At 38.2% G+C, this 26,158-nt stretch overlaps 3 protein-coding genes, 1 long non-coding RNA gene and 2 other non-coding genes across 15 annotated transcripts in view; 2 read left to right on the forward strand and 4 right to left on the reverse strand.

Moving 5' to 3' along the window:
• pde7a (phosphodiesterase 7A) overlaps positions 1–10,085 on the reverse strand; it is a 47,742-nt gene extending 37,657 nt beyond the window's left edge. For 4 of the 8 annotated variants that reach the window (XM_056249027.1, XM_056249026.1, XM_056249025.1 and 1 more), the window contains exon 1: positions 9,909–10,084. In XM_056249027.1, the coding sequence (XP_056105002.1) occupies positions 9,909–9,995 (87 nt within the window). In that variant the 5' untranslated portion in view covers positions 9,996–10,084. Of the gene's footprint in view, positions 1–9,908 lie in introns of all 8 variants that reach the window. The other 4 variants (XM_056249034.1, XM_056249029.1, XM_056249028.1 and 1 more) reach the window with 2 other exon arrangements.
• A 1,215-nt stretch (positions 10,086–11,300) lies between these two features.
• Positions 11,301–12,145, reverse strand: LOC130083962 (uncharacterized). The gene is made up of 3 exons (XR_008806884.1): positions 12,088–12,145; positions 11,913–11,940; positions 11,301–11,800 (listed from the first exon to the last, which is right to left on the reverse strand). It is a non-coding gene; the product is annotated as an uncharacterized LOC130083962 (long non-coding RNA).
• A 112-nt stretch (positions 12,146–12,257) lies between these two features.
• On the reverse strand, positions 12,258–12,343 carry trnay-gua (transfer RNA tyrosine (anticodon GUA)). Its single transcript is given in 2 exon segments — positions 12,258–12,293; positions 12,307–12,343. It is a non-coding gene; the product is annotated as a tRNA-Tyr (tRNA).
• A 1,980-nt stretch (positions 12,344–14,323) lies between these two features.
• Positions 14,324–14,396, forward strand: trnaa-agc (transfer RNA alanine (anticodon AGC)). Its single transcript has one exon. It is a non-coding gene; the product is annotated as a tRNA-Ala (tRNA).
• A 383-nt stretch (positions 14,397–14,779) lies between these two features.
• Positions 14,780–20,661, forward strand: trim55b (tripartite motif containing 55b). 3 transcript variants are annotated; one of them, XM_056249039.1, is made up of 8 exons: positions 14,787–15,102; positions 15,461–15,630; positions 16,963–17,137; positions 17,289–17,384; positions 18,712–18,945; positions 19,373–19,395; positions 19,475–19,599; positions 20,165–20,661. In XM_056249039.1, exons 1-8 carry the CDS (start codon positions 14,983–14,985, stop codon positions 20,347–20,349), a joined length of 1,128 nt encoding a protein of 375 aa, XP_056105014.1. In that variant the 5' UTR covers positions 14,787–14,982; the 3' UTR covers positions 20,350–20,661. The 3 variants fall into 3 exon arrangements, with proteins under 3 accessions (XP_056105015.1, XP_056105014.1, XP_056105013.1); XM_056249038.1 differs by having other exon boundaries at positions 14,795–15,102; positions 16,960–17,137; XM_056249040.1 differs by lacking the exon at positions 17,289–17,384 and having other exon boundaries at positions 14,780–15,102; positions 16,960–17,137.
• Positions 20,662–21,893: 1,232 nt separating this feature from the next.
• On the reverse strand, positions 21,894–23,294 carry crhb (corticotropin releasing hormone b). Its single transcript, XM_056249050.1, has 2 exons — positions 23,181–23,294; positions 21,894–22,841 (listed from the first exon to the last, which is right to left on the reverse strand). The coding sequence occupies exon 2, from the start codon at positions 22,817–22,819 to the stop codon at positions 22,331–22,333; it is 489 nt and encodes a 162-aa protein (XP_056105025.1). The 5' UTR covers positions 22,820–22,841; positions 23,181–23,294; the 3' UTR covers positions 21,894–22,330.
• Between the last annotated feature and the right edge of the window lie 2,864 nt (positions 23,295–26,158).

Genomic DNA, 26,158 nt, shown 5'->3' on the forward strand with positions numbered 1-26,158 from the left:
AGTCGTAAAGCTTTGCAATGTTAGCAAAGCTTTAGCAAATGTTTTAACTCGAGTTGCTGGAGACCAGGGGGACAATAGTGAACTGTGCCATGGCAACAGAGGCCATATGCCAGTAGTGAGTATAATTGCTCCATCCCACCCCCTACCCGTCGCTCACAATACAATTCTACAGAACCAAACCCCACACCATGCAGTCCTAATCCGTTTCTATGCTGAATAAACGGTGCCAAAGCACACAGATAAGAGTGCTTGACCCCGGTGAACTTCTTGGAAATATGATATAAAAACGTTGAGATTTAAATTATTATTATTTTTCTAGAAAATTGCATTGTTGATATAACTAATGTTGATATATTAATGGTTCTAGTGTGATGTGGTCGCTACACTCTTAAAAATAAAGGTTCCAAAGGGAGGTTTGTGTATGATGCAATAGAAGAACCATTTTAGGTTTCCCAAAGTAAACATTTCTTAAAAGAACCATTGTTTTAATACTCTGAAGAACCTTTTTTCCACTGTATAGAACCTTTTTGTGCTATGGAAAGATTCCATGGATGTTAAAGGTTCTTCATGATCTATTGATGCCAATAAAGACCCTTTACTTTTAAAGGGTTAGTTCACCCAAAAATGAAAAAGATGTCATTAATGACTCACCCTCATGTCGTTCCAAGCCCGTAAGACCTCCGTTCATCTTCGGAACACAGTTTAAGATATTTTAGATTTAGTCTGAGAGTTTTCTGTCCCTCCTTTGAAAATGTATGTACGGTATACTGTCCTTGTCCAGAAAGGAAATAAAGACATCATCAAAGTGGTCCATGTGACATCAGGGGTATAGTTAGAATTTTTTGAAGCATCGAAAAGACATTTTGGTCCTAAAATAACAAGAAAATACGACTTTATTCAGCATTGTATTCTCTTCCGGTTCTGTTGTCAATCCGCGTTCAGTGCCGCTGCTGACGTAAGAAACTGCTGACGTGTGTCTGGTGCGTCCGAGCTTCGTTTACAGTCTGAGGGAGACGCACGCTGTAAACAAAACAATCTTCGCAAACATGTCTAAGGATTTCGACACAGAGGAAGACTTGCATTTTTTTGCCCAGCCATATTTATTTGAACCCGAATACACGGACGCACCAGATACACGTCAGCAGCGTCTTATGTCAGCAGCGTCACTGGACGCTGATTGACAACAGAACCGGAAGAGAATACAATGCTGAATAAAGTCGTAGTTTTTGTTATTTTTGGACCAAAATGTATTTTCGATGCTTCAAAAAATTCTAACTACCCCACTGATGTCACATGGACTACTTTGATGATGTCTTTATTTCCTTTCTGGACAAGGACAGTATACCGTACATACATTTTCAATGGAGGGACAGAAAACTCTCGGACTAAATCTAAAATATCTTAAAGTCTTACGGGCTTGGGACGACATGAGGGTGAGTCATTAATGACATAATTTTCATTTTTGGGTGAACTAACCCTTTAAGAGTGTACATTAAAGTGCTTAAAGGGACACTTCACCCTAAAATGTGTCATCATTTACTCACGCTCATGTTGTTCCAAACCTGTATGAGTTTCTTTCTCCTGTTGAACACAAAATATATTTTAAAGAATGTTGGTAACCAGACAGTTGACGGCACCCGTTGACTTCCATAGTCTTTTTTTTCCTACTATGGAAGTCAAAGGGTGCCGTCAACTGTCTGGTTGCCAACATTCTTTAAAATATCTTCTTTTGTGTTCAACAGAAGAAAGAAACTCATACGGGTTTGGAACAACATGAGGGTGAATAAGTAATGACACAATTTTCATTTTTGGGTGAAGTATCCCTTTCACTCTTTAAATCTAAATTTTGCCAGAAAGAATTAAACATCGGGACCAAACAGAGAAAGCAAACACAACACACTTAACAAGATAAGACGTCTGGCATCATGCATATCTGTTCATTCATTTACTTTTACAAACCGTTTAATCAGTGTCAAGGACTGCTTCCCGTCCACTACCGGTGGCCCAGCGTGCTGCTCATTTGGGAGTCTCACATTTCCCGACTGAGGGGCAATCATTTCATTAATGGTTTGTTTCTGAGGCTTAGTTTGCCACAAATGCCATTCCCCAGGCAGACGTGCTTTGCAGGAACAGCCTCACGAGGAGACAATGATGAGGGGTGGCGAGCAGCACACCTGCTTAATTCCCCTCGAGACTCCATGTATCCACTTGCAACACGACCTGTGCTGTGCAGCAGTCATCAGGAGATCAGAAACAAGGGGAGCACATAATTCCATACTGCTGGTTTACATTTACATTTATTCATTTAGCAGCCGCTTTTATTCAAAGCGACTTACAAATTAGAACAATAGATTAGAAGCAGTTAAACTAACAGTAGGACAACAATATGCAAGTGCTATGGCCCTTCTCAGTTTAATCTATCAGTACATGTACATTTAAAAAAAAAATATATAAATAGAAGAGAAAGTGTTAGTATTACTGGATCAATTGCTGGTTGACGTCAATCGGCCCACTGACGATTTCCCTCCTGGTTTTGACTGCTGCATGTGTTTGGGATTGAGAAAATGTGATTAGTTTTGTCATATTTTCCATAAAACGTCTATGTATCAGTTAAAAAGATGTAGGAATGTGAAATCTTTTAGCATTTTTAAAAGGGTGAGTAAAAGGAGTGTTATAGAAAAGTAACTTTCAATTAACCACTGGTAGAATAAAAATTCATGCTCAGATGCCATCTTGTGGGGATACAAGATAAGAAGATTTTTTTTCTACACAACAGGGATTTTCAGGGGGCCAAGGGAGAGTAAAAATGTAGAGAAAAAAATCTAACTAATAATAATAATTATTAAAATATTTTTTTAAATAAATAAGTAAACAATACATATACAGTACTATAGGAAGTAGAAAAAAGTAATAACGTAACAAAAACAAAATATTTTCACATATTTATGATGTTAATCTTTCACTGTATAAATTGGGTCTTTATCGGCTACATGAAAATATATAGCTGCCTTTTAAAATTTAGAATGTGGTCCCTCGCAATACAACAACAAAAATCAGATTTTCATTTTTTTGTATCCATTTAGAGTTACAAAATTAATGTTAAAGGATATCTTTAGTACAAATTTCATAGGCCTACTCTATAATTTAAGTATCGTTCTAGATGCATTTACTTATTCAATGAAAAATGTAGCCTAATATTCACATAAAATGTTATAAAGCATGAAAAAATGGCCACAGAGTCAATTAAACCTACTGTCTTAGTTTAGAAGTGACAAATTACATTACGTGAATCAATATTTGGTTTCTTCCAATTTACAGTAGGCCTACCAAAATATGAATTGCATAGTTTATTTAAGCAAATGTGAATATATTGCTTAAAGGGATAGTTCATCCAAAAATGAAAATTGTGTCATCATTTACTCACCCTCAACTATCCCTAGTTAAATAGTTGAGCAGCGCATGCGCACATCTTCTTTAATGTGGCGGTTATGCTTATAATTCTGAACATTGATTTTTATAACTTGAGACCAAACTAATTATAAGACTTTCCTGTTTTCCAATTTTTGTACGAGCAAAGTAGTTTTATTACATTTGCATTTGGACATCACTGCGTTTGCAGAAAGCCGCCGCAAGATGGCGATCTTGCTTCAGAAAGGAAATGCATAAACTCAAGCACATTCATGCACGCACACAATGCAAGACTAGCTGATTCAACCGCACAGACACGAAACCTAACCTTTTTATCCTCCTCAGTCCTTATCATGCAGGTTTAAAAGTCAGTTATGGTAGATAGCGTGTGTCCATACTCAGAAACCAGACAGTGGTCATGAAACATCTTCCATCGAACACCAGGCGCTGAAACCTAATGCACCAAGTTGTTGGTAACCATGTTAAACTGGCCTAAAGTTACCTGAGCTCATGACTAGTTCCATGTATAATTTATCTCTTCAGTAATCTACTCACATTCAGAGAAGGAACCTGACTCCATTAGCCTGTCTACCTGCCCTGGAGAAGGATTTAGGTTTGGGGTCTGTTAACAGGTAAGAAAACGAATGATCTTCTTTGGGATTAAGAGCAGCATTGCTTTGATTGCCCCATTTTTGCTTCTCACGTTTTAGCAATCAGCCATTGTAAAGCTCACCAGAAATATGAAGGCTGTATAATTTTTTTAGAACTATTTAATATTCAATGAAGGCTCTTTATGAAAGATGGAATTATTCAGGAGTGGGGATTGGAGGGTGTTTTGGACAGACATTATCTGCAATAACCTTTCAAGGGATGTCTTTTCTTACAAAGAGAGGGATTGCTTGCAAACTTACCTAAACAAAAAGTCAACCAGGTCTGGGTTGTTGTGGAAAGAGTGACGTTGTAAGTCTCAAACCAAACGTCATTTGTATCTTGTTCACCACACAGGAGAACCGGACCTGACCTACTGTCTTCTACAATTTATTGATGGTTGATTTGTTCTTTTGATGTTAAGGTAATGGTTTAAGATCATGGCTGAGCAAAGGCAACGGGCCCTGTCCACATCAGGAGAGGCTCTGTACCAGGTTCTTGGCCTTGACAAGAACTGCACCCATGATGACATCAAGAGATCCTACAGGTAAGACGTGATTCACACTCTTATTTGTCCCGAGATTCATTTATATTGGGTTCTGGTTACTAGGTAAAACGTTCAGATACTATATGTAGGAAGACAGGGGTGAACGAGGGAGCAAAAGATGGAGAAAGTGCCAAACTGCGACACGTTCCTCTATAATCTCAGCCATCAGTTGCAGTGGAGCTGCATGAATATAATATGACTTCCACAAAACTGAAATATTCATTATGCTGAACAGATGGCATCCTTTATTTGACTGGGATCAGGAATGAAGAAAGAATCTCACATACGAGAGCATGTTCGTGGTGCATGACGTGTGTATGTGCATGAATGATTCTGCACTATACAGTAAGTTAGATAGCGGCATGGAAACACGACAGCCTTGCCTTTGGGAGTAATATCTTGACGTTTAGTATCATAACTTGTAGGTTTCACTTATTGGTTGGTATAAAAACTGCACAAAACATAATGCTGCAGGGGAAAAAAATATTCAAAGCATACATTTTTCCATACTTATAAGAGAATATATATATACTGTATATATGAATGAATGAGAATTTTTTTTTTCTGTGGCTGCACAGCTTCTTCTGTATTTTGTACACTAAAACATGAAAGCAACAAGTAGGAGAGCTTCATTAGACAAGTGTGTTTCAAGCGCCATACTGATGTTCCAACAATCATAGAATCTAATTGCTCTAATTTACACGTTGTTCAAGGAGGCATTTAAATGGTTAGCATTTTAACAGCACTTGTTTGCTGTCAATGAATATATAATCATCGCAACTCTTGCAGACGGCATTGGCTTAATCAAAAATTAACAAGCGAGCATGCTCTGAGAATGATAAATTATACATTAATTTTTTTGGTTCAGCAACAACAAAAGATATGTAAAAAAAATAAAATAATATAGAGACTATGTTCATGTAATGTTTTTAAGATTCAAACTCTTGGCTATTTTTAAATGGTATTAATAGATTTATACTGCTCTCCGTGGCTTTTACAAACTACTATAAATATTTATAGTTTGATATTCGATCATCCACAACCATTTGGAGCTGAAGGATATTACATTTCACTGCATTATAAAATGTCAAACTCTTCCTTATTGCTGCAGAGAGTTTTGAAAAGTGTTGCGCTGAGTTTGGACATGCTGGCATTCATTCAGCGCAGACCTGAACTGAGTCAGAGACAGAGACGCTTGCAATACACTGCTGGTTCTAATGGGAAAAAATGTCAACCTTGGTGACGTTCCTCTCTTCACCACCCCTCGTGTGCCGAGGCGCTAATGGGGTCTGCGGTCTTGCCGACACACACACAGGTCAAGCAGCGTGCGCAGAAGACAGCTAGCCACTAAAGATCACACCCTGCTGAGATCATCAAACAGACACACAGCATTTTAAACTGGCCACATGGTAATGAGTCTCCTCTCACTGTGTGTGAGACCAAAAGTAGTTGTTTCCTTTTATAAACTAACGGTTGTTTTATGCCACTTTCATTAGGTGCATACAAAGGGCACATTCTCGCAGAGATTTTTGTATTTCTGAGGTCATTGAAATGTATTTCCTGATTTTACATATGTTCTTCTGTTTCATTCCTAATATGTCTATGATCCTCAGGTCAGGTATGCTTTTTGCATTGCATGTTTCGAAGGAATTTTTCATCTTTAAAATGTCCTCAACCTTTTTTTTTTCTTTTTTAGGAAGCTCGCTTTGAAATATCATCCTGACAAGAACCCCGAGAACCCCGATGCCACTGACAAATTTAAAGAGCTCAACAATGCCCATGCTGTGCTGTCTGACGTCACTAAGAGGAACATTTATGACAAGTATGGCTCCCTGGGTCTGTATGTGTCGCAGCAGTTCGGGGAGGAGAACGTGAACACGTACTTCATGCTCTCCAGCTGGTGGGCAAAGGTGCGGTATCAGTCTTGTTTCTATACAGAATTTTTTTTTTTACTTTAAGTAGCTATTATTTTATGACCTGAAACTTAAAAAATTATCTTGTTGGTGTAATCTACACAATAAATTATTTTAATTATATATCATATAAACACAATACCTATTAGTCATATTAAATAAATAATATTTTTGCAGCAAATTTAGGTGGGGTTTTTTTGGTTACCTGAAAATATATTTTTACAGTGCATTTTATTGTCTCTTTTATTCCTGCATTTTTGACTTTATATACTTGAAACCATGTTCAAATATTTGTACATTATTTTATAGCGAAAAATGTACTTGGTATTAATAGATACCAAGTATAATTCTATAAAAGATGGAATAGAAATAATATTAGAATGTAAAATCGGCAGTTTTTTCTTCCTTATTGTGACGTAAATCCGAGTGAAGCGGCTTCTCGGACAAGAAAAAATGTTGGGCGGGACTTGATTTTGTCCATCAGGAATTGATTGGATCGTTGTGGTTCACTATTGCTGTGATGTAATGTGAGTGACAGGTTGATCCTGCCTTCATGTCAAAAAACATGTAATCAGAGAAGGTGTCATTGCAAGTTATTTTGATTAAAGATTATGAGGGCACAAAAAAAAAAAATTTATGTGCACGGATAAATGATTTATAATAAATAGTGCACTATTCCATAAAAAAAATATTTCATGCATGGTGACTTTAATGCTGCCTGGAACATAAATAAGAACTAATTAAATTCCCCCTGTAGTCAATAATTATATCCCTTAAAACTCATCTTTGATCACTGAAATGACATTAAAAAAAAAATCCTTGGAAAAACAATTTCTTCATGCCTTAAAATAGCTTGAATGTAACTCTACACCCTTGCCTCATTAGTATACGTGGTTCTATGAATATGGAAATACACTCACCTAAAGGATTATTAGGAACACCTGTTCAATTTCTCATTAATGCAATTATCTAATCAACCAATCACATGGCAGTTGCTTCAATGCATTTAGGGGTGTGGTCCTGGTCAAGACAATCTCCTGAACTCCAAACTGAGGGTGTATTCACATCAGGAAAGTCCGATAGTTCACTTGCTTTGGTCCGGACCAAATATATATATATATATATATATATATTTTTTGGTACGGTTCGCTTTCACACTGCTCTTTTTGCAAGTGAACCAAAATTTGTAAACAAAACCACACGTGTGCTAAGGTCGTCCATTCATTGGACAAGGATTCTCAAGTAGGGAAATCAGGAAGTGCAAAAAAGGCTCAGCAAAGTCAGCATGGAGATATTTCGCACTGCAATATTTGTTATTTGACTAATTTTGTGTTATTCTGTACAAACGCAATATGAAGAAACTGCACAGAAGACGGATAAGGTTTTCATTCATAGAGAGGGGCTATGTTCACACATTCAAATAATGAGATTCTTATTGTATATACTGCTAACAAGTGCTGTCAATGTTAACGCTTGCGATTAAGTCTGTCCAGTTTAACGCAGCATCATCCTTGTATTAACTATCGTTACATTATATGAACTGCAAAAGCTTTTTTTGCATCTATGCGCGATTAGACTAAAGAGAACGCTCTGTATGTGAATGTCCTGATGCACACACTCATTCATTCCATTCCAATGATGCACACACGGAAAGACGCGCAACAGTATCGTGTGGCCAGACAGCGCGCCGGAATGGAATTCTCTTTCGCACTTGAACAACAATAACACAAACCATTATGCCAAAATCTCCGACTACGGAAGCCTGTTAACTCAAAGGCGCAGTGGTTTCTTGCAATTGGGTCGGTTCATGTTCACACCGTAAACGAACCGTACCAGAGTTCGTTTGGAACCGTACCGAGACCACCTCTTCAGCTGGGTCTCGGTTCGGTTGTTTGGTCCGCACCCGAGTTCGATTGCTGTATTCACACCTGCCCAAAAGGTCCGCACCAAAGGGGGAAACGAACTAGAGTTCGATTCAATCGAACCAAACAAGGCAGGTGTGAATACACCCTGAATGTCAGAATGGGAAAGAAAGGTGATTTAAGCAATTTTGAGCGTGGCATGGTTGTTGGTGCCAGACGGGCCGGTCTTAGTATTTTACAATCTGTTCAGTTTTTTCACGCACAACCATTTCTAGGGTTTACAAAGAATGGTGTGAAAAGGGAAAAACATCCAGTATGCGGCAGTCCTGTGGGCGAAAATGCCTTGTTGATGCTAGAGGTCAGAGGAGAATGGGCCGACTGATTCAAGCTGATAGAAGAGCAACTTTGACTGAAATAACCACTTGTCACAACTGAGGAATGCAGCAAAGCATTTGTGAAGCCACAACACGCACAACCTTGAGGCGGATGGGCTACAACAGCAGAAGACCCCACCGGGTACCACTCATCTCCACTACAAATAGGAAAAAGAGGCTACAATTTCCAAGAGCTCACCAAAATTGGACAGTTGAAGACTGGAAAAATGTTGCCTGGTCTGATGAGTCTCGATTTCTGTTGAGACATTCAGATGGTAGAGTCAGAATTTGGCGTAAACAGAATGAGAACATGGAACCATCATGCCTTGTTACCACTGTGCAGGCTGGTGGTGGTGGTGTAATGGTGTGGGGGATGTTTTCCTGGCACACTTTAGGCCCCTTAGTGCCAATTGGGCATCGTTTAAATGCCACGGCCTACCTGAGCATTGTTTCTGACCATGTCCATCCCTTTATGGCCACCATGTACTCATCCTCTGATGGCTACTTCCAGCAGGATAATGCACCATGTCACAAAGCTCGAATCATTTCAAATTGGTTTCTTGAACATGACAATGAGTTCACTGTACTAAAATGGCCCCCACAGTCACCAGATCTCAACCCAATGGAGCATCTTTGGGATGTGGTGGAACGGGAGTTTCGTGCCCTGGATGTGCAGCCGACAAATCTCCATCAACTGCAAGATGCTATCCTATCAATATGGGCCAACATTTCTAAAGAATGCTTTCAGCACCTTGTTGAATCAATGCCACGTAGAATTAAGGCAGTTCTGAAGGCGAAAGGGGGTCAAACACAGTATTGGTATGGTGTTCCTAATAATCCTTTAGGTGTATATATATATATATATATATATATATATATATATATATATATATATATATATATATATATATATATATATATATATACACACTTGTATAACTTTGTAACAATATTATATAATATGGACACTGTAATGTAGATATTTTGAATGCATTTTTATCTAAACTAAACCATGACGCTGTGTGCCTGTCTGATTTCGAACATTCTCATTTATAGGGTCTGTTTGCCATCTGCGGCGTGCTGACAGGTTGCTATTTCTGTTGTTGTCTGTGCTGCTGTTTCAACTGCTGTTGTGGAAAGTGCAAACCACACACACCTGGAGAAGAGGACACTGAGTGCTATGTGTCTCCTGAAGACCTGGAGGAGCAGATCCGTACGGACAACGAGAGAGGTAAAAGGACATGCGCAAACACTTTAGATGTGTTCTTCAGGTGGTCACACTCAGTTTTGGAATGGTATATAAGTACAGAACATGCCTCAGTCACTCTACAGCCAGAAAAAAAGTGGATAAAAAAAATTAAAAGGGACACATCCCAAAATTACAGCATCACATTTAGTTCTCATAACAGCATCATCTTCATGTCTTAATTGTGAATGTACTGCTGGTAATCTTCAAAATAGATTATTCTATGGAAAGCGGAAAGACTTTATAAAGACTTAAATATGACATTATGCAACTAAATCTTCCTATAATAATAAAAAAAAGCCTTATATGATAATTTACTAATTAAAAAACTTCATGAAATATTTAAACAGAAAAATAGGCTTTGATGTAACAGATTATGGCTTATCAGCTGAGGGAATAGCTTTTAACATAAGTCACCCTGCTTACAAAAATAAATAGAATTGATACTTCTGAGCCAGATGTTTGGATAAAATACGCCGTTCTTCTGCCAGTGAGCTGTAGGAGTTTTTTTTTTTTTTACATCTTGTGCTGTAGTCCCTCACAAAAGTGATAATTGCCATCTGAGTCATTTCTCAAAGTGCGTTTGCATACTAGTTTTTTATAGCATTCTCACAATAAAAATAAACAATGTTTTCTTTCCTTGCATTTCAAAGGCGGCATGCAAGATGGTACTGACAAAAATGCCTTTTGTCTTATTTAGACCCTAACTACATCTTCCATGTAAAAATACACTTTTGACTTGCTCTTCTGTTTTAGTTGACTTGCATTCACCCAAACAACCTGAGAACACAAAGGGCACAATATCCTGCTTTTTAATATTAATAAAGTATAGTGTATGGAAACTTGTTTCCACCACGGATTAAAAAATAAAAAAGGTTATTGCAACTTTTTATCTCAGAATTCTGACTTTATTTCTTGCAATTCTGAGTTTAAATCTCTCAATTCTTTTTTTATTATCATCATCATTATTTTTTTTATTTTTTTTTGAATTGTGAGATATTTGGCCGGTTTCACAGACAGGGCTTGGACTAAGCCAAGGATTAGGCCTTAGTTAAATTAGGACTTTTATATTAGCTTTTATAAATGTGCATTCGAAAAAAACATTATTGGTATGAATCTTGAAACAAAACAATGGCACTGACTTATTTTAAGATATGACGGTTGCAAGTTGCCTTTAGATAAAACAGCTCGAACATGCATTTTAGTCCAAGGCTAGGCTTAAGCCTTGTCTGTAAAACCGGGGATAAACTCACAAAAGTCATAGTTGTGAACTAATAAGTTGCAAATACATTTTTATTTTTTAGTCCGTTGCGGAAACTCCATGATGGCGTAGATGCACCTGTTTTATAGCATTTATATTAGTGCAGTGCAAAAAGTCATGCCCAAATCATATTCTGCTCAAGTAGTCTCTAAAAATCCACCCATGTGGTCTTAGAATCTTATTTTTTCAGCATAAGGTAAGTCAGTGGACAGTGGGCTGCCCTTCAAACCAGTGTTACAGAGCCAGCTCAATGAGGTCATAAAAGTGCAGCCAGCAGGGGCAGGCTAACGGCAGATTGCTGGGACGTCCTTGGAGCGTACAAAACACTTTTCATTTCAGCAGGAAGTTCAATTAGAAGTGTGAAATGGCATGACATTAGACAGAGTAACCTCTTGTTTATTCCATATTGATGATCATATGTGACCTCTTTTACCTGTGATTTTTCTTTCTTTTTTTCAGATGGTGACACTCCGATTGTGCTGCAGCCAACCAATGCTAGTGAGAAGACCCAGCTGATCGGGGATGGACACAGAACATACACCTAGATGCAAACGAGTTATTGATAGATACTAATTTTAAAATTCTTTTTGAATATATCGATGTATTTTACAATATACTGCTTATTTTAGGACAGAGAAAGCAAAAATACTCACCCTCTTAAGCTTTGTTTAGTCATGCTGTCTGTAAATAACAGATATTATATTATTCTTATGCTTAATGTGCAATTAAAACAGATAATGTGATTTAAAAAATGATGAATGGTTCTCCTTTAAATAATAAATTTATGTCTTACAGGTTTTCAAAATAAGAATTAAGATATTTCTGTACCTTGAATATAGTTTGGGGTGTTTCTTGTTTCAAAAAATCTTCCTGCAATATAATGTGCACAGAGCCCTTTGGTCTGTCTTCAGAGGTTTTGATTTGTAATGGAACGAATACTATGTCCAATGCAACTCCACTGAGAACACCTACTATTATCAAAAATCAAAAACTATGTTTCCTTCGAGCCGGATTCGAACCAGCGACCTAAGGATTACAGTGTTTCCTCTACAGTCCTCCGCTCTACCAACTGAGCTATCGAAGGAACCCGTCATGAAGTGTTCGACCTCCGGATTTTGTAGGAGAAAATAAAATAAAAAATGTTTTTCTAAACTTTTGTTGTACTGCCAACCAATCCGCAAACAGCCGCTGACTGTCTGACGGTAATGTTACCTATGGACGGTACCAAGGTTGTGCTGTTGTTGAGGCTCGCGCGGCGGCTTATGAGGAGAAATGGAAACAAATGAGCGCGGCTCACACAAAAAAACTCAGTGAACAATGAACATACAGCGGTAAAAATTCATCTGGAGTTTTTATAACGTTATTTGTAACATGATATGATACAGTTAACCAACATCACAGGACCGAGAGTGTTGAATACCATCACGATTGAAAATGTGACACTGATTTCATATGACAGTTCAAAGTAATCAATAAGTCACTTACATTTTAGACACAATATTGACTGTTTCAGCAGCGAAAATAGTTCCAAACAAAGATCATAGCAAAACCTAACGTATCTCACCGGAACCGTGTTTTCATTGAATGATTCAGCGATTTGAACCGATTCGGTTGAGTCAAAGATATAATGACCAATTAAACTCCATCATTCCTGAACGAATCGTTTGAATAAATGGCTCAATGACTCACTCATTAAGACGGTCACCTGCCGCCACCTACTGGTGGTTTAGTTTCATGTTCAAAAGTATAATATTTCATATTATTTGTATATTCCAAAAATATTTTAAACTATTTTAGACAATGATACAATGATATTTTAACCTTTATAAATGGCATTTTCCCCTGATTGTTTTAAATATATGCTTCATCTTTCATTTTAAATTCTTAAATTTGATCAATAAATTAATTACAATAAGACACTATATGGCTGTTCAAATTAAATAATTTACACTGAAAAATTTCAACTGCATTAAATAATGTTATGAGATTGTTTAAAATAGTTTAGAATATTTTTGGAATAGACAAAACATGAAATTTTATACTTTTGAACACAAAACTAAACCACCAGTAGGTGGCGGCAGGTGACCGTCTTAATGAGTGAGTCATTGAGCCATTTATTCAAACGATTCGTTCAAAACGCTGAATCATTCAATGAAAACTGTATCATTACATGTTACAAATAAGTTAATAAGTTACCCTGTATGTTCACAGAGTTTCTTTGTGTGAGCCGCGCTCATTTGTTTCCATTTCTCCTCATAAGCCGCCGCGCATAACATTATTTAATGCAGTTGAAATTTTTCAGTGTAAATTATTTAATTTGAACAGCCATATAGTGTCTTATTGTAATTAATTTATTGATCAAATTTAAGAATTTAAAATGAAAGATGAAGCATATAACGATCAGGGGAAAATGCCCTTTAAAGGTTAAAATATCATAAATATGCAAAGCTGACTGAACACTGATGAGAATATTGCTTCAGAATAAATTATATTTACAACACAAAAAAAAAATCCTATTTTTTCTGGACAAGCACATTTTTTACTTGGACAAGTGAGTGGCCGATTTACTGGTTCGAAGGACAAGCACATGAAAAGCCTTAATGTCGAGCCCTGAGTTATATTTTATATAGTATTATGGTTAGGTGGCGAGCCTGAGTATAGTTTTACACATCAGCCCAGTCTATTCAGTAAAGTTAGTGATAACTTTAAAGTTAGTCGGGTTTTTTTTGTTAATTATACAATGTGTAATTTCTAGACTAAAAAGGGGATGTAGATCATATTGAATTATCAACAGATTATTTTCGTTAGAAATAACAACCGCGTCGTTTCATCTAACAAAACTGAAAGGCAAAAATAATGTAACCAAATGGTCAACATTAGCCTACAAATACTTTCACAAAAGTGCAAAATTGAGATACATTGATACATGATGATGGTAAACTTCTATTACAACATTCCACATAATGAAACAGCAGAACAGAAGTAATCTGTCAAGTAAACTCATTCCAGATATTCGCAGCAGTTTCGTCATTTTCTTAAACCTAGCCGTTGAGCTAGTACATATGGGGAATTAGCTCAAATGGTAGAGCGCTCGCTTAGCATGCGAGAGGTAGCGGGATCGATGCCCGCATTCTCCAGACCTTTTTCTAAACAGCGTTGCCATTATTGTACTGTTATATTCTCTTACCAGAATTATGTTAAAGGGAATATTGTAAAGTCTATAAAAACGTTTAAAAATGTTGCGAGTTATGTTTTTTTTTCTTGGCACTTGCATAGGCTACTACTGCGTGATGCATTGAATCGCGTGTTTTCATTACACGTCTGTCATATCCTATTAGCATTCCAGTTTTAAAATTAAATTTATATTTAAGTTTAATTATGTAATTTTTTTACGTATTAAATATGTTTAAATTCGATGTTTCTATGAGTTCCCTGTGTTTGTTACGTTTAATAAGAGATGCAACAGTCAACAGTATCATTTTCATTTATGGGCAAGTAAACATGGCATCCTCTGACGTGCGGCTTTCTAAAAACAGCGCTCGCTGATAGTGGGCCGTGGCGTGGGGGAATGCCAAGCCTCATTATAGAGGGTACAGACAGGCGGTTGGGGCAATGGCGAGGGCCTGAGTTCACCCCGTTCACAAGAATTAGGACAATTTAATTTCCTCGATCAACAACAGTCTCATTCTCAACGTCAGTGGAGCCTTTGCTCGTCAAATCAGGATGGACAGCTTGGAGAAGCAACTTATTTGTCCCATTTGTCTGGAAATGTTCACGAAACCGGTTGTGATTCTTCCTTGTCAACACAATCTCTGCCGGAAATGTGCTAATGACATTTTCCAGGTACAGTTTCAATATTTTTTGTTTGTCAACATCATTTAGCCTATCACACAAAAATTGATATCCCATCTTTTAAAAAAGTAATAAATTGTTTTAACGGTGTGGATGTTTTCAGAAATTATTTTAAAAAAATTAAAACATTAACTGTGATTTGTATTATAATTTATATTACAGTAGTTTTATCATTGGCTATCAGAGTGTTGCTACGGCTCATTCACTTACTTTAAAACAAATTGTTTTTTTTGGGATGTACCTTACACAGAAAGCTAAAATATATGAATATTTGTAAATAAACAGTCAATTATTATTTTTTTTTTTAATGTTTTATTAATTTGTTGTCCTATACACACTTCTCATACAGTCCTCAAATCCATACCTTCCCACCAGAGGAGGCTCCGTGACATCCGGGGGCCGTTTCAGGTGTCCATCCTGCAGGCATGAAGTTGTGCTGGACCGCCATGGTGTCTACGGTCTGCAGAGAAACCTTTTGGTGGAAAACATCATTGACATGTACAAACAGGAGTACATCAGGTTAGATCTGGGAAACGGACACCTCAGGAAGCTCTAATAGGATGTCCATGTGGTTTAACAAGATCCCTTGTGTAATACAGAATGAAGTAGGTTGAATCGTTACAGAGTGCACAACTGACTCTTGAACCACGAGTCATTTTCAGTTTGGTAAATAAATCATAGTGATGACATACACACTCGGTTTCACAGACAAGGTCTAGTCCCAGACTAAAATTCATGTTTGAGCTGTTTTAACTGAAAGCAACTTGCACTGCCTTTGTCTTAAAATATGCCAGTGACATTGTTTTGTCTCAAGATGCACATCAGTAATGTTTTTTTCTAAGGCACGATTATAAAAGCTACTTTTCCTAATTGAACTAAGGCCTAATCCTGGCTTAATCTAAACCTGTCTCTGAAATCGAGCCAAAAAGTCATAATTATGAGACAAAAAGTTGAAATTAATTATGACATGTCAAAATTATGACATTAAAACAGCGAAATTAGGACATTAAAAAGTATTTTCGTCAATTTTTATTTTGACTTCTTATCTCATGATTCATTTAGACTTTTATGTAATAATTATGACCTTTCTTGTCGTAATCATGAATTACTACAGAATATTTTTTTTTTTTCTTATGTGGTGGAAATGGGCTTTCATAGTTACCTCTTTTGTTAAGGTATACTGAAAAAGGTATATTGAATCAACCTAAATATATTAATTTATACCAGCAAAAATGATTTTTGAGTTTAAAACAGCTGTTTAAAGTAATAATTGCAGCTTACAGAGTAATAATCCTTTATCCTTTTAGTAAAGTGCATGAAATTAAGAAACCTGAAGAAACTCAAAATAAGAGCAGACATGCTTTTAAGAATGAAATTCCCCAGGGTTGAACTATTAGGTTCTCTACCACCCCGTCACTTTGCATAGCACTTAAGCCTTTCACTTTATGAATTCAAAAATAGCTTATTTTGGATGAGAGGTTGGTCTTTTAAAGCTTTATAATTCAGTGTCTGTCAGTGTGTATAGACAGATTCCTCGGTGTCCATGTGACTCCCAAGACCTGTGACTCAGACAGGTCAGAAGGCTAAGGATGACGGTCAGCTGGCAGGAAACTTATTTTTAGTTCCACCACTCAGTGTTTAGTCTCCTAGGCATACTGACACACATCACAGACCTTCAATACGGCCTTGTGAACCCTAGTTATTTCAGTAAGAGTTGTTTTGAACTCCTGTCCTCATCTGAGGCAAAGCCAAGAGGTTTCGAACCTTTGAAAAATAAAACTCTGACTTGTTATGTGTTTAACCTCAGTTGGCAGACATTGATACTCATGGATCTGTAATTCTCCACAGCAGCAGACCGTCTCCTGAGAGGAAGGATGACCAGCCGATGTGTGAGATCCATGAGGATGAGAAAATCAACATATACTGTCTGACCTGCAGCGTCCCCACTTGTTCAATGTGTAAAGTGTTCGGCTCCCATAAGGACTGTGAAGTGGCCCCTCTTAACAGTATTTACCAGACGCAAAAGGTAAAAAATCTAGCACTTTCGGGGCATATTTATATTTGTGATTGTCTGCATAAGTACGCCAGAGTTTGCATCGGCATGCATGCGTTTGTCTGCGCAGCATATATTTTTACAGTGTGTGTGTTAATATGCTTACCCACGTCCTCATCTCCAGGCAGAGCTCACGGATGGAATATCAATGATGGTGGGCAATAATGACAGAATCCAAGGCATCATCAGTCAGTTGGAGGAGACCTGCAGAACCATAGAGGTTAGTCACCCTGTGTGGGGGCTTCTCCCTCCCCAAAGCCTGGCATACGAACAGGATTATTGATGAGGAACGTAAGAACGCTTCCTCTGACAAAAGATACACGCGCTCTGGCATGGACGAGCAGGCAGGCAGGAAGCTGGATTCTCTCCAGACCTCACAGTTGCGTTCACAGAGGCTCCATGATTGACAAGCAAGCAGAAATGAGCCGTCTCTGTTGAGCATATGGCCCCTCTGACGGAAAGTCATTGTGAGCAAGGTTGAGGGTTAGATGCGGTCGAAGGAAAGAAACAGGTAGTCAAACTATTGATTTGCAAGGTGAAAGTTTCAAACCTTAATCTTTAAAAAACGATGGTGAGCCATAGTTACATTTGAAGGTGTGTTCCATCCACCCAATAGTATCCATGAAGTGACGTTCTTTAGTAAAATTATTTGCACAGATTATGCTATGTAACTCACGAGGCGCGCTAGCGACTGATGCTAGCTAGAAGCTGCGGTCTTTAGTGTCCTTGTGAGTGCGCCAGCCTTGCACACCGGAGACCCCGGTTTGAATCCCGCTCGGAGCGGGTCGAATAGGACCGGTTACATTTGGTGCCGTGACCCGGACGGGAGTGAGGTTTAGGGGGGTGAGTGTAACGGACTTAGGCCAGTAAGATCTATGCGTGTAAAACCTCACTCCCCTGGCCTCAAGAAGTGCATGAGCGGTCTTTAGCCTGTTAGCCTTGTTAGCCCTCCCACTCTGGAGACGCCGGTTCGAATCCCACTCGGAGCGGGTTGAGTAGGACTGATTACATATAGATACATTATATACATTACCGCTCAAAAGTGGTAGGTATGATTTTGAAATGATTTTGAAAGAAGTCTCTTATGCTCACCATGGCTGCATTTATTTGAAGAAGAAAAAAAAAACAGTAATATTGTTAAATATTATTAGTTATTACTGGTTTCTATTTAAATATATATATAAAAAAAAAAAGTAATTTATTCCTGTGATGGCAAAGCTGCATTTTCAGCATCATTACTCCAGTCTTCAGTCACATGATCCTTCAGAAATCATTCTAATATGCTAGTTTGCTACTCAAGAAACATTTTTATTATTATCAATGTTGAAAACAGTTGTGCTGCCTAATATTTTTGTGGAAACCATGATACCCTTTTTCAGGATTCTTTGAAGTATAAAATGTTCAAAAGAAGTGTCACTTTAGATAACTTTTATGCTGATTAAAACTAACACTACATAATATACATATACTTTGATTTTATTATATACTGTACATTTATAAATATGAATGTATTCATATTTACCTGTATATTATTTGTATGTTTACAGGAAAATGGCAGGCGACAGAAGTCCAATGTGTGTGAAAAGTTTGACCACTTGTACGCTATCCTGGAGGACAGGAAGAGAGAGATGAACCTGAAAGTGAATGCTGAACAGGAAGAGAAACTAAATTACATACGTGGCCTTACAAGGAAGTATGGAGATCATCTGGAGACCATGACCAAAATAATGGAGACAGGAACACAGACACTGGAAGAACCTGAGATGGCTGTTTTCTTACAGGTCCTTTAAGATGGATTATAGAAACACGTTTACCACAATAATGGAAAACTTTCTCGCGCTCTCTTTTTAGAATATTTAAAAACAAATCGTAATTTTTTTAAAGCCTAGAAAATTCATGGAAATGAGAAATATACTCTTTCCTAGTTTTGCTGTGCTCTAAAATATTTGTAAATGTTTCGAGAAAAAAAACTTGCCCCCAAGCTAGTGTGAAAATATCATTCTGTCTGTTTAAGGGTCTTATTGGAGGCATTCGTACACTATTAAGCATAATGTTTTTAATCTATGAATGGCATGAAAATCTATGCCAGCAATGAACAAGATCATGAAAATTGATGAGTGGGAACCCTGTAGAAATTCAATATATTTGATACTTTTTATGTTCTCTTGTCGTAAATAAACTTCTTTCTCTCTCATACATGCCATTCAGAGTTCCAAGCCCCTCTTTCAAAAGTAAGTGTTGATCCTTTCTGCAACATTAATGCGTATTTCACGTTTTGTACATCCCCTGAATTGGTTTCTTGTTTGCAAGAATTGCAGAGGCATCGAATACCTCGCACCTGGAGAGAGTTGAGCGCGGCTATGAGAACATGGATCTTTACTCTGTGAGCTTCAAGAAAGAGTGCATGGCCCTACGCAATATCGACTTCGCCAGAGGTACGGCTCGCCTAAAATGCTCATTAACTTTTGACTATCAACGCGTGGGTTTAAATCAAGTTAGCTTGTTGAACTGATTACTGTATGAAAATAACGTTTTCATGTGCCATTCAGAAGTCTCTCTAAGCATATTTTCAAATTGCAACTCAATGGGCAACCAGTTCAAAAGCCTCCCTGGCTTTTTTTAGTATATCAGATTTGAAAGCCAATTTTATACAAAATCCACCAGGAATGTGGTGCTAAAATCTGTCAGTTCTGTATAGGATCATCAGTATGGGGTTGATGGTATCTTCACACTTGAGAAAGGGTAGAGAAAATTGAACTTTTCCATTTTAAACTACTAGAACATGTTTTTGCAGTTAAAAAAAGTTGAACTTCTTTTATCTTGAGCGCCGCATTTTTAGAATGCGTTTATGCGAGAGGCGCTGCAAAAGAAGCAACGGTCAAATACGTCCGTGTTTATAAAATAGAGCATGTTTGCATAGAAAATCAATGGAAAAGCAGCACAGTGGGATACAAAAACGTGTTCTGTGTGACTGACCCTTTATACTCTCATCTTTTGCAGATGATGATGATGATGATGATGATGAAGAGGAGGAGGACGAGGATGATGTGGGCATCGATGTGGACGGCCGGGCAGGGCAGACAGCCTCGGGAGAAGCCGACTCACTGGGCCAGTTGAAGGAAACCCTACCGCCCCTTCTGCCCTCACAAACCCTGAGCGCACGCACACCCGCCACATCATCCTAACTTCACAAAGTGCACATACCAACACATATTGATCCAACGGTCTTTTTGCGACCTCTTCACAACAATCACAGACCAGTGAATTTCAGGTGCTGGTACTGTTTTTGTGTTTGTTTCAGTTACTGTTTTAGATAAGTCAGTACATGACTAAATATAAATGTAGACGACATGAGAAACCCTTCCAAGATTTGTGGTGTTGTTTACTGCCTAGGGAGTAGTGTTCACGTTGGCACAGCAGTGGTATTTGAGTTATGATTTGCTATAAATGTTCTGGATTTCCTATTAATGTCAACGACGAATAAAAGGTTACCCTTATGTAGTGGGATCATTTGTAACATATTGAATTTAAACCAACATTCAAGTCAGTTCAATTTGGACTGAAAGCATTGGTTTATCACACACAGTAGATGCCCCGGTCTGCTTGAAGGAACATCCATAGCACGGCGTGAAAGTAGTCTCCACATCTCATTGCTCACAGGATTGTCTTCCCCTGGTTTTGCAGGCGAAGAGTAAACAAGTGTTGTTCACACATCTCGGTGGTCGAGCTGAAATAACGATGCCATGGACATTGCGTAATCCATATATTCTGGCCCAGTGGAGGATGATCAGTGACAGGATGTGCATCTGTGACTGGATACACACAGAGAACGTCTACAACGAACATAATGAGGCCCAGGGAGCACAACCCTAAAACATGTGTGGATTCCACCTCTGGCAAAGAATGGATCTTTTGTGGTGCTGCATAAAACATGAGGTTTAAGCGAACTGAAATGTTCTTAGTTCGCATTTGAGTTTTGGTCGATATAGATGTGCTTCAACCATCAAATTTAAGACATGGTTCAGTGAAACTCCACCCATGGTTTTTCTAGTTGCTGCATAGATAGAATGAGTCACCACACGTCAGTTATTTGGTCTGGTGTGAAACGTTTCAGTCAGCACCAGTGTTTATTCTGCAATTTAATCAGTTGTCTTTTTCATAATATGCATGGATACTGTTTTTGTTGTCCAGTAACATTTATCCTAAATAAAGTGAATTTTCTTTTTGGAGACATGCTGCCAAGTCCAGACAGAAATCAATGTCCTTTTTGAAAAATTAAGTATATTGCAAGCATGTTGATTAATAATTCAGTGTGTATGTGCAATATACTCTGAGGTTATGCGTTTATGACTTGTTTTTGAGCTGGTTTTAATTACTAGGTTATCTGAAGGTAGGTGGTAAAAATTAACCTTCTAGTGTTGTATGGTCAAGTTTACCCTTTTAATTGTAACTGAAATTATGGATTAAATTCTTGGGGAATATTAAACATGAAGGAAGAATTGTTCTCACCCGGTTAAACCTAATTAGCAACAAGATACATGTCAATTATCTCACTCATTCATTGATCCTTAATGCCATAAGATAATATATCATGATTCTTTGCAGTTATATTGACAACATGATTGTATTTATAAATATGTGTACATGTTGTGATTGTGAAATATAAGTTGTTGTTTTTTTTTTTTTACTATTTAATCACTTTGTCCATGTCAATAATCTAGACAAGAGGTGGCTTTCAAATTTTTATTGAAAAATATAAATATAAGACATTCTCTTGCACAACAAAAATTAATGGTTGCTCATTAGTTTATTAACAAACTTAAACAATGTACTGTATGTTACAATGAAACTCAAGTCTGTCAGATAAAATAATGCAGTGCTGGAAAATATTGTGTTTTTTTTTTTTTTTAAAGAAACCCGACCGTTTTCTTCATCTACAGTTTTGAATGATCACTTATACAATAACATTGATGGAGAGTGATGACAGTTTTGCGCTTCTGAACACTTTGATTCATATACACCTACTGTACTCTATTCGCCTTCGTTGAGATATCTACAATAAGTCACCGGTATAAATAGATCATGATGGAAAAGCAGCACTATGGTACAGAATATTAATGTATGTGCTAAATGTAAAAATATCTTTGGCTGATGGGTTTGCTCGTGTTACTTCCCGAATATTTCCATCATTTTGCGGTTGCTGTGAGCTTGCTGGGCCATTTGCTCGGCTCTGGCCATCTCCAGTACTTCTCGTAGCAGATGAAAGGTCAGATCCAGGGAAATCGGTGGCTCCTCCGACCTGCGCTCTCTCTCCATTGAGTCGAGCGCCCGGAGCGCGTAATTGCCATCCAAACGGCCGATGTTTCCAACTTTCCCCTCCAATAGACGCTGCGTTAACTGGAGCTGCAGTGCTCTTTTGGAATACTGGGATGTCTCGGAGAAGCTGTCGGCTGGGGATCGGGGAGAATTCTGATTTCTGTTACCGAGACGGATGAAGTACTCCTCCCCTAAGCGTGCCAAAACCGGCGGGGATTGTCGCTCTCCATCGGGGTCCGTTGCTGGCTGGTTGGAGCTGTTTTCGATAGCTCTACATTCATACGGTGGTGGAAAGGCAACGAGCAGAGCCACGGTGGTGACGAGAAAATTGAGCTTCATGTCAAAAAGTGGCGAGGAGAATCTGTGGGAGAAGTGAGTAAATTATGCGCACGAATTCAACTTCTCAAAAACAGTTTTGCGCACTCTGGGACAAAGCTCAATTCATGACAGATGTAGCTATATTTTTTAGACACCTTACTGAACATTTACATTGCACAATATTATATTTTGAAGTCCACTTGGACATTTACGCGCGCCTTAAAGTTGGATAGATGGGTGCCTCATTGTGCGCAAAACACGAGGACGCATCCATAGCAATACAAAACTGACTATAATAAAGATTACCAGGGTAACATGTAATTTGCTAAGGTTTAAGCTACCTCAATACGAGCTGTCTTATTCTAAACAAGATGTTGCGTACCTGTGCGTAATTGGTATATCCTTGGATGGTTTTTGAACTTTGCGAGGTGCGTCTCTCTTCCAGTTGTTGCCTATCAAGTTACTTTTAGGACTACTTCAAAGGAAGGCTGGAGTTTGCATTTATATAGGCACGGTCAGCGACAAGTGTCACGCATTTAGTAGCTTGCGTCTGCGCAGAGGAGAGAGAGAGCGGACTTGAATGAACGTAAGTGAACAGTTTTCGGTTTGAATGAGTCATCGAGCCGGTGTGTGTATGTGTGTGCCATTGAGAGTGAGTGTTACTGTTTGTGTATGAAAGAAGATGCATAAAACAACGGTATTTAGGATCCTTTATGTTGATCTTTTCTTCTTTTTAATTAATGAAATGTAAAACGGTGTCCTCTAAATATTTTGCAAGCTTACCTTGAAAAATATGTAGGCTATAAAATACTTTGTTTTAATTATGAGGCTCCACTTGACAAGTCAAGACAAAAGTTTGGGATGATGAGTGTCTTAAAAGTACATAGTGTATTTAACCCAAGTTCCCTAAAAGTTATATTTCAAGTAAAGCAGAATGCAGTAAAAAGATGTTAGGGAAGAGAAGTCCCGTTCGAATGACTAATTGTAACCATGGCAACAATCCGCTGTGCTTCCCGTTAAGATCACTATGGGATGGTACGTCGACAAAACATTAGTATTGTTTTCATTTATCACTTTATTACAAGTTTACATATCACAAATATATTACAAAAGTGTTTAGTGTTTTGTTTAAAATGTCTTTAAGATAGGCTATGTTTAGTTTAAAATGTCTTAAGAGGTTAACTATAATTGGCGCCAAATTGGCCTATTTGCTGCCTGTGCGCGAGACGACAACTGACTTGAATACGGTAATACAAACACTGATAAAATTCCGATTGAATACTTTTATGATTTTCTGTTATGAATCCATAATCTTTACTTAAGGATAGTTCACCCAAAAAATATAAATCCTGTAATCATTTAGGCTACTCACCCTCATGTTGTTCCAAACCTGAATGAATTTCTTTCTACTGCTGAATACAAAAGAAGATATTTTGAAGAATGTCTGTAACCAAACAGTTGATGGGCCCCATTTTATTCCATAGCATTTTTCCCCCGTACTATGGAAGTCAATGGGGCCCATCAACTGTTTTGTTACCAACATTCTTCAAAATATCTTTTTTGCGTTCAGCAGAAGAAAAAAAGTCATACAGGTTTGGAACAACTTGAGGGTGAATAAATTATGACAGAATTTAAATTTTGGGCTGAACTATCCCTTTAAATGCAGCGTGTTTGACCAATGTGGGTCATTGACTGGTTTTGAATATTTGGTTACATTGTGATCTCTGCTTAATTGCTTATTCATCTCTAATAACCAAAGATGCATTTTAATGTGGTGTAACTGCAGTAGTCAATTCCTTGGTCACAGTCCAGGTTGTTCCCTCCTTAAAATCATCATCAAATGCGTCACTCTAAACCGCAGGTTGTTAAGTTGTTGCAGCCACAGCCACGCAGGCGTGGTGAACTTCGGGCAATGTTCTAGTGGGTGTCACTTATCCAGACAGCACAGACAGAGCTTTGGGTCCCGGCGATTACAGATGCGCAGCGGCAGGACCACGTCACTCTCGCAGTCACTGCTGTCAAGTGCTGTCCTCCCCCCTCTCTCTGCTCTGGCCATGAGGGAGGCTGGGAGATGGAACACTTGGCTCGAGCCCCTTCACACCTGCTTTCAGAATGCCAATCAGATGGCATCCCAATCAGCTTCTAGACAATACATGCTAAAGTGTAATGAAACAGAGGTTACTTATTTCCCAATAGATTTGAATGGAAATTCCACATTGATGCTTTGTCCTTTCATCCAGTCATGTGGGTTATCCACTAAAGAAACATGCAAAAATAGAAGTAATTATTAGGCATAGGACGGATAGGATAAAACAAGGTCTAAAATAAAGTCCAACAGTCTGGTTCCGGAAGTTTAAACTCCAGCTATGAGGCTGTTTATCCGTGGTATTGCTTCTTTTGAAGCCGTCAGCCCGCGATATTTTAGATTATCAGCTTAAATAATCGTATTTAACAGCAGAATTCCTAGTGAAAAGCTACATTACCCATGATGCTGTTTACAGAAAATGACACCAATCAGTGAGTCAAAAAAAGCAACATGTGCCAAAAAATAACTCTTTAGCTCCACCCACTTTCATAAAAGGGGGTCTTATCATGCCCTTTTACGAAGTCTTGATTTTGTTTTGGGGGTGTACTAGAATGTTTTCATGCTTGATTGTTCAAAAAACGCATTATTTTTCACATATTTACAATATTACAGCACCTCTCTCCTCAGTCTGATTCGAACATGCCATTTTCAAAGAAACCCCTCCTTCCAAAATACGAAATGTGCTGTGATTGGTTAGTTGGCCCAATGTGTTGTGATTGGCAGCGCTTAACGTGTGTTCGGGAAATTTTTCCCGCCCCTCCATAACTGCAAGTTCTGCTCTAGTGTAATTTCGAACCAATTCAAGCCCGATTCAGACCCTGACAATGTTAACGAACAAGAGGACTGTGCAGAACACATTTCATGCACATGCTTTGCGAGCACGTATTTCACAGGATGTTAATTTTTACTTTTTATAATTTTGTCTTACAAAAGCGAGAGCTTACAAAAGCAACAGAGAACTGTCACGGTAGACGCATTCTCTGTTCCTTCTCGTCTCGTGTTTATGTTGTGGTATGAATGCACGTGTGTAGTGGGCGTGAGTGTATGACATCACCTGATCCACTTCAGCTGATTCCCATCCACTTCACCAGCTGCAATCACTCTCACCACTCTACTTATACTTACCGCTGTTCTATCATCTTTGTCAGATCGTTGTTTGATGTCGTTCGTGTTGGTGTTCCGGTGTCCAGTTCCTGCCTTGTGTTCCTGTTCTTCGTCTTCGTCGCTGGGTTTCGTCTGTCGTCTCATCGTCACCGCACTTCACTTCATCACGG

The sequence above is a fragment of the Rhinichthys klamathensis genome, unplaced genomic scaffold (genome assembly GCF_029890125.1).
Source record: "Rhinichthys klamathensis goyatoka isolate OS25496 unplaced genomic scaffold, OSU_Roscu_1.1 h1tg000059l_1, whole genome shotgun sequence".
NCBI classification, from domain to species: domain Eukaryota; kingdom Metazoa; phylum Chordata; class Actinopteri; order Cypriniformes; family Leuciscidae; genus Rhinichthys; species Rhinichthys klamathensis.

What these genes read in the sequence shown, in the direction of transcription:
- trim55b (XM_056249038.1), top strand. Translation starts at nt 14,983, where the DNA reads ATGGACAGCTTGGAGAAGCAACTTATTTGTCCCATTTGTCTGGAAATG. An exon ending in AGACCTGCAGAACCATAGAG is followed by an intron (nt 17,385 to 18,711) that starts GTTAGTCACCCT and finishes GTATGTTTACAG; the next exon opens with GAAAATGGCAGGCGACAGAA. An exon ending in TCCAAGCCCCTCTTTCAAAA is followed by an intron (nt 19,396 to 19,474) that starts GTAAGTGTTGAT and finishes CTTGTTTGCAAG; the next exon opens with AATTGCAGAGGCATCGAATA.
- crhb (XM_056249050.1), bottom strand. Translation starts at nt 22,819, where the DNA reads ATGAAGCTCAATTTTCTCGTCACCACCGTGGCTCTGCTCGTTGCCTTT.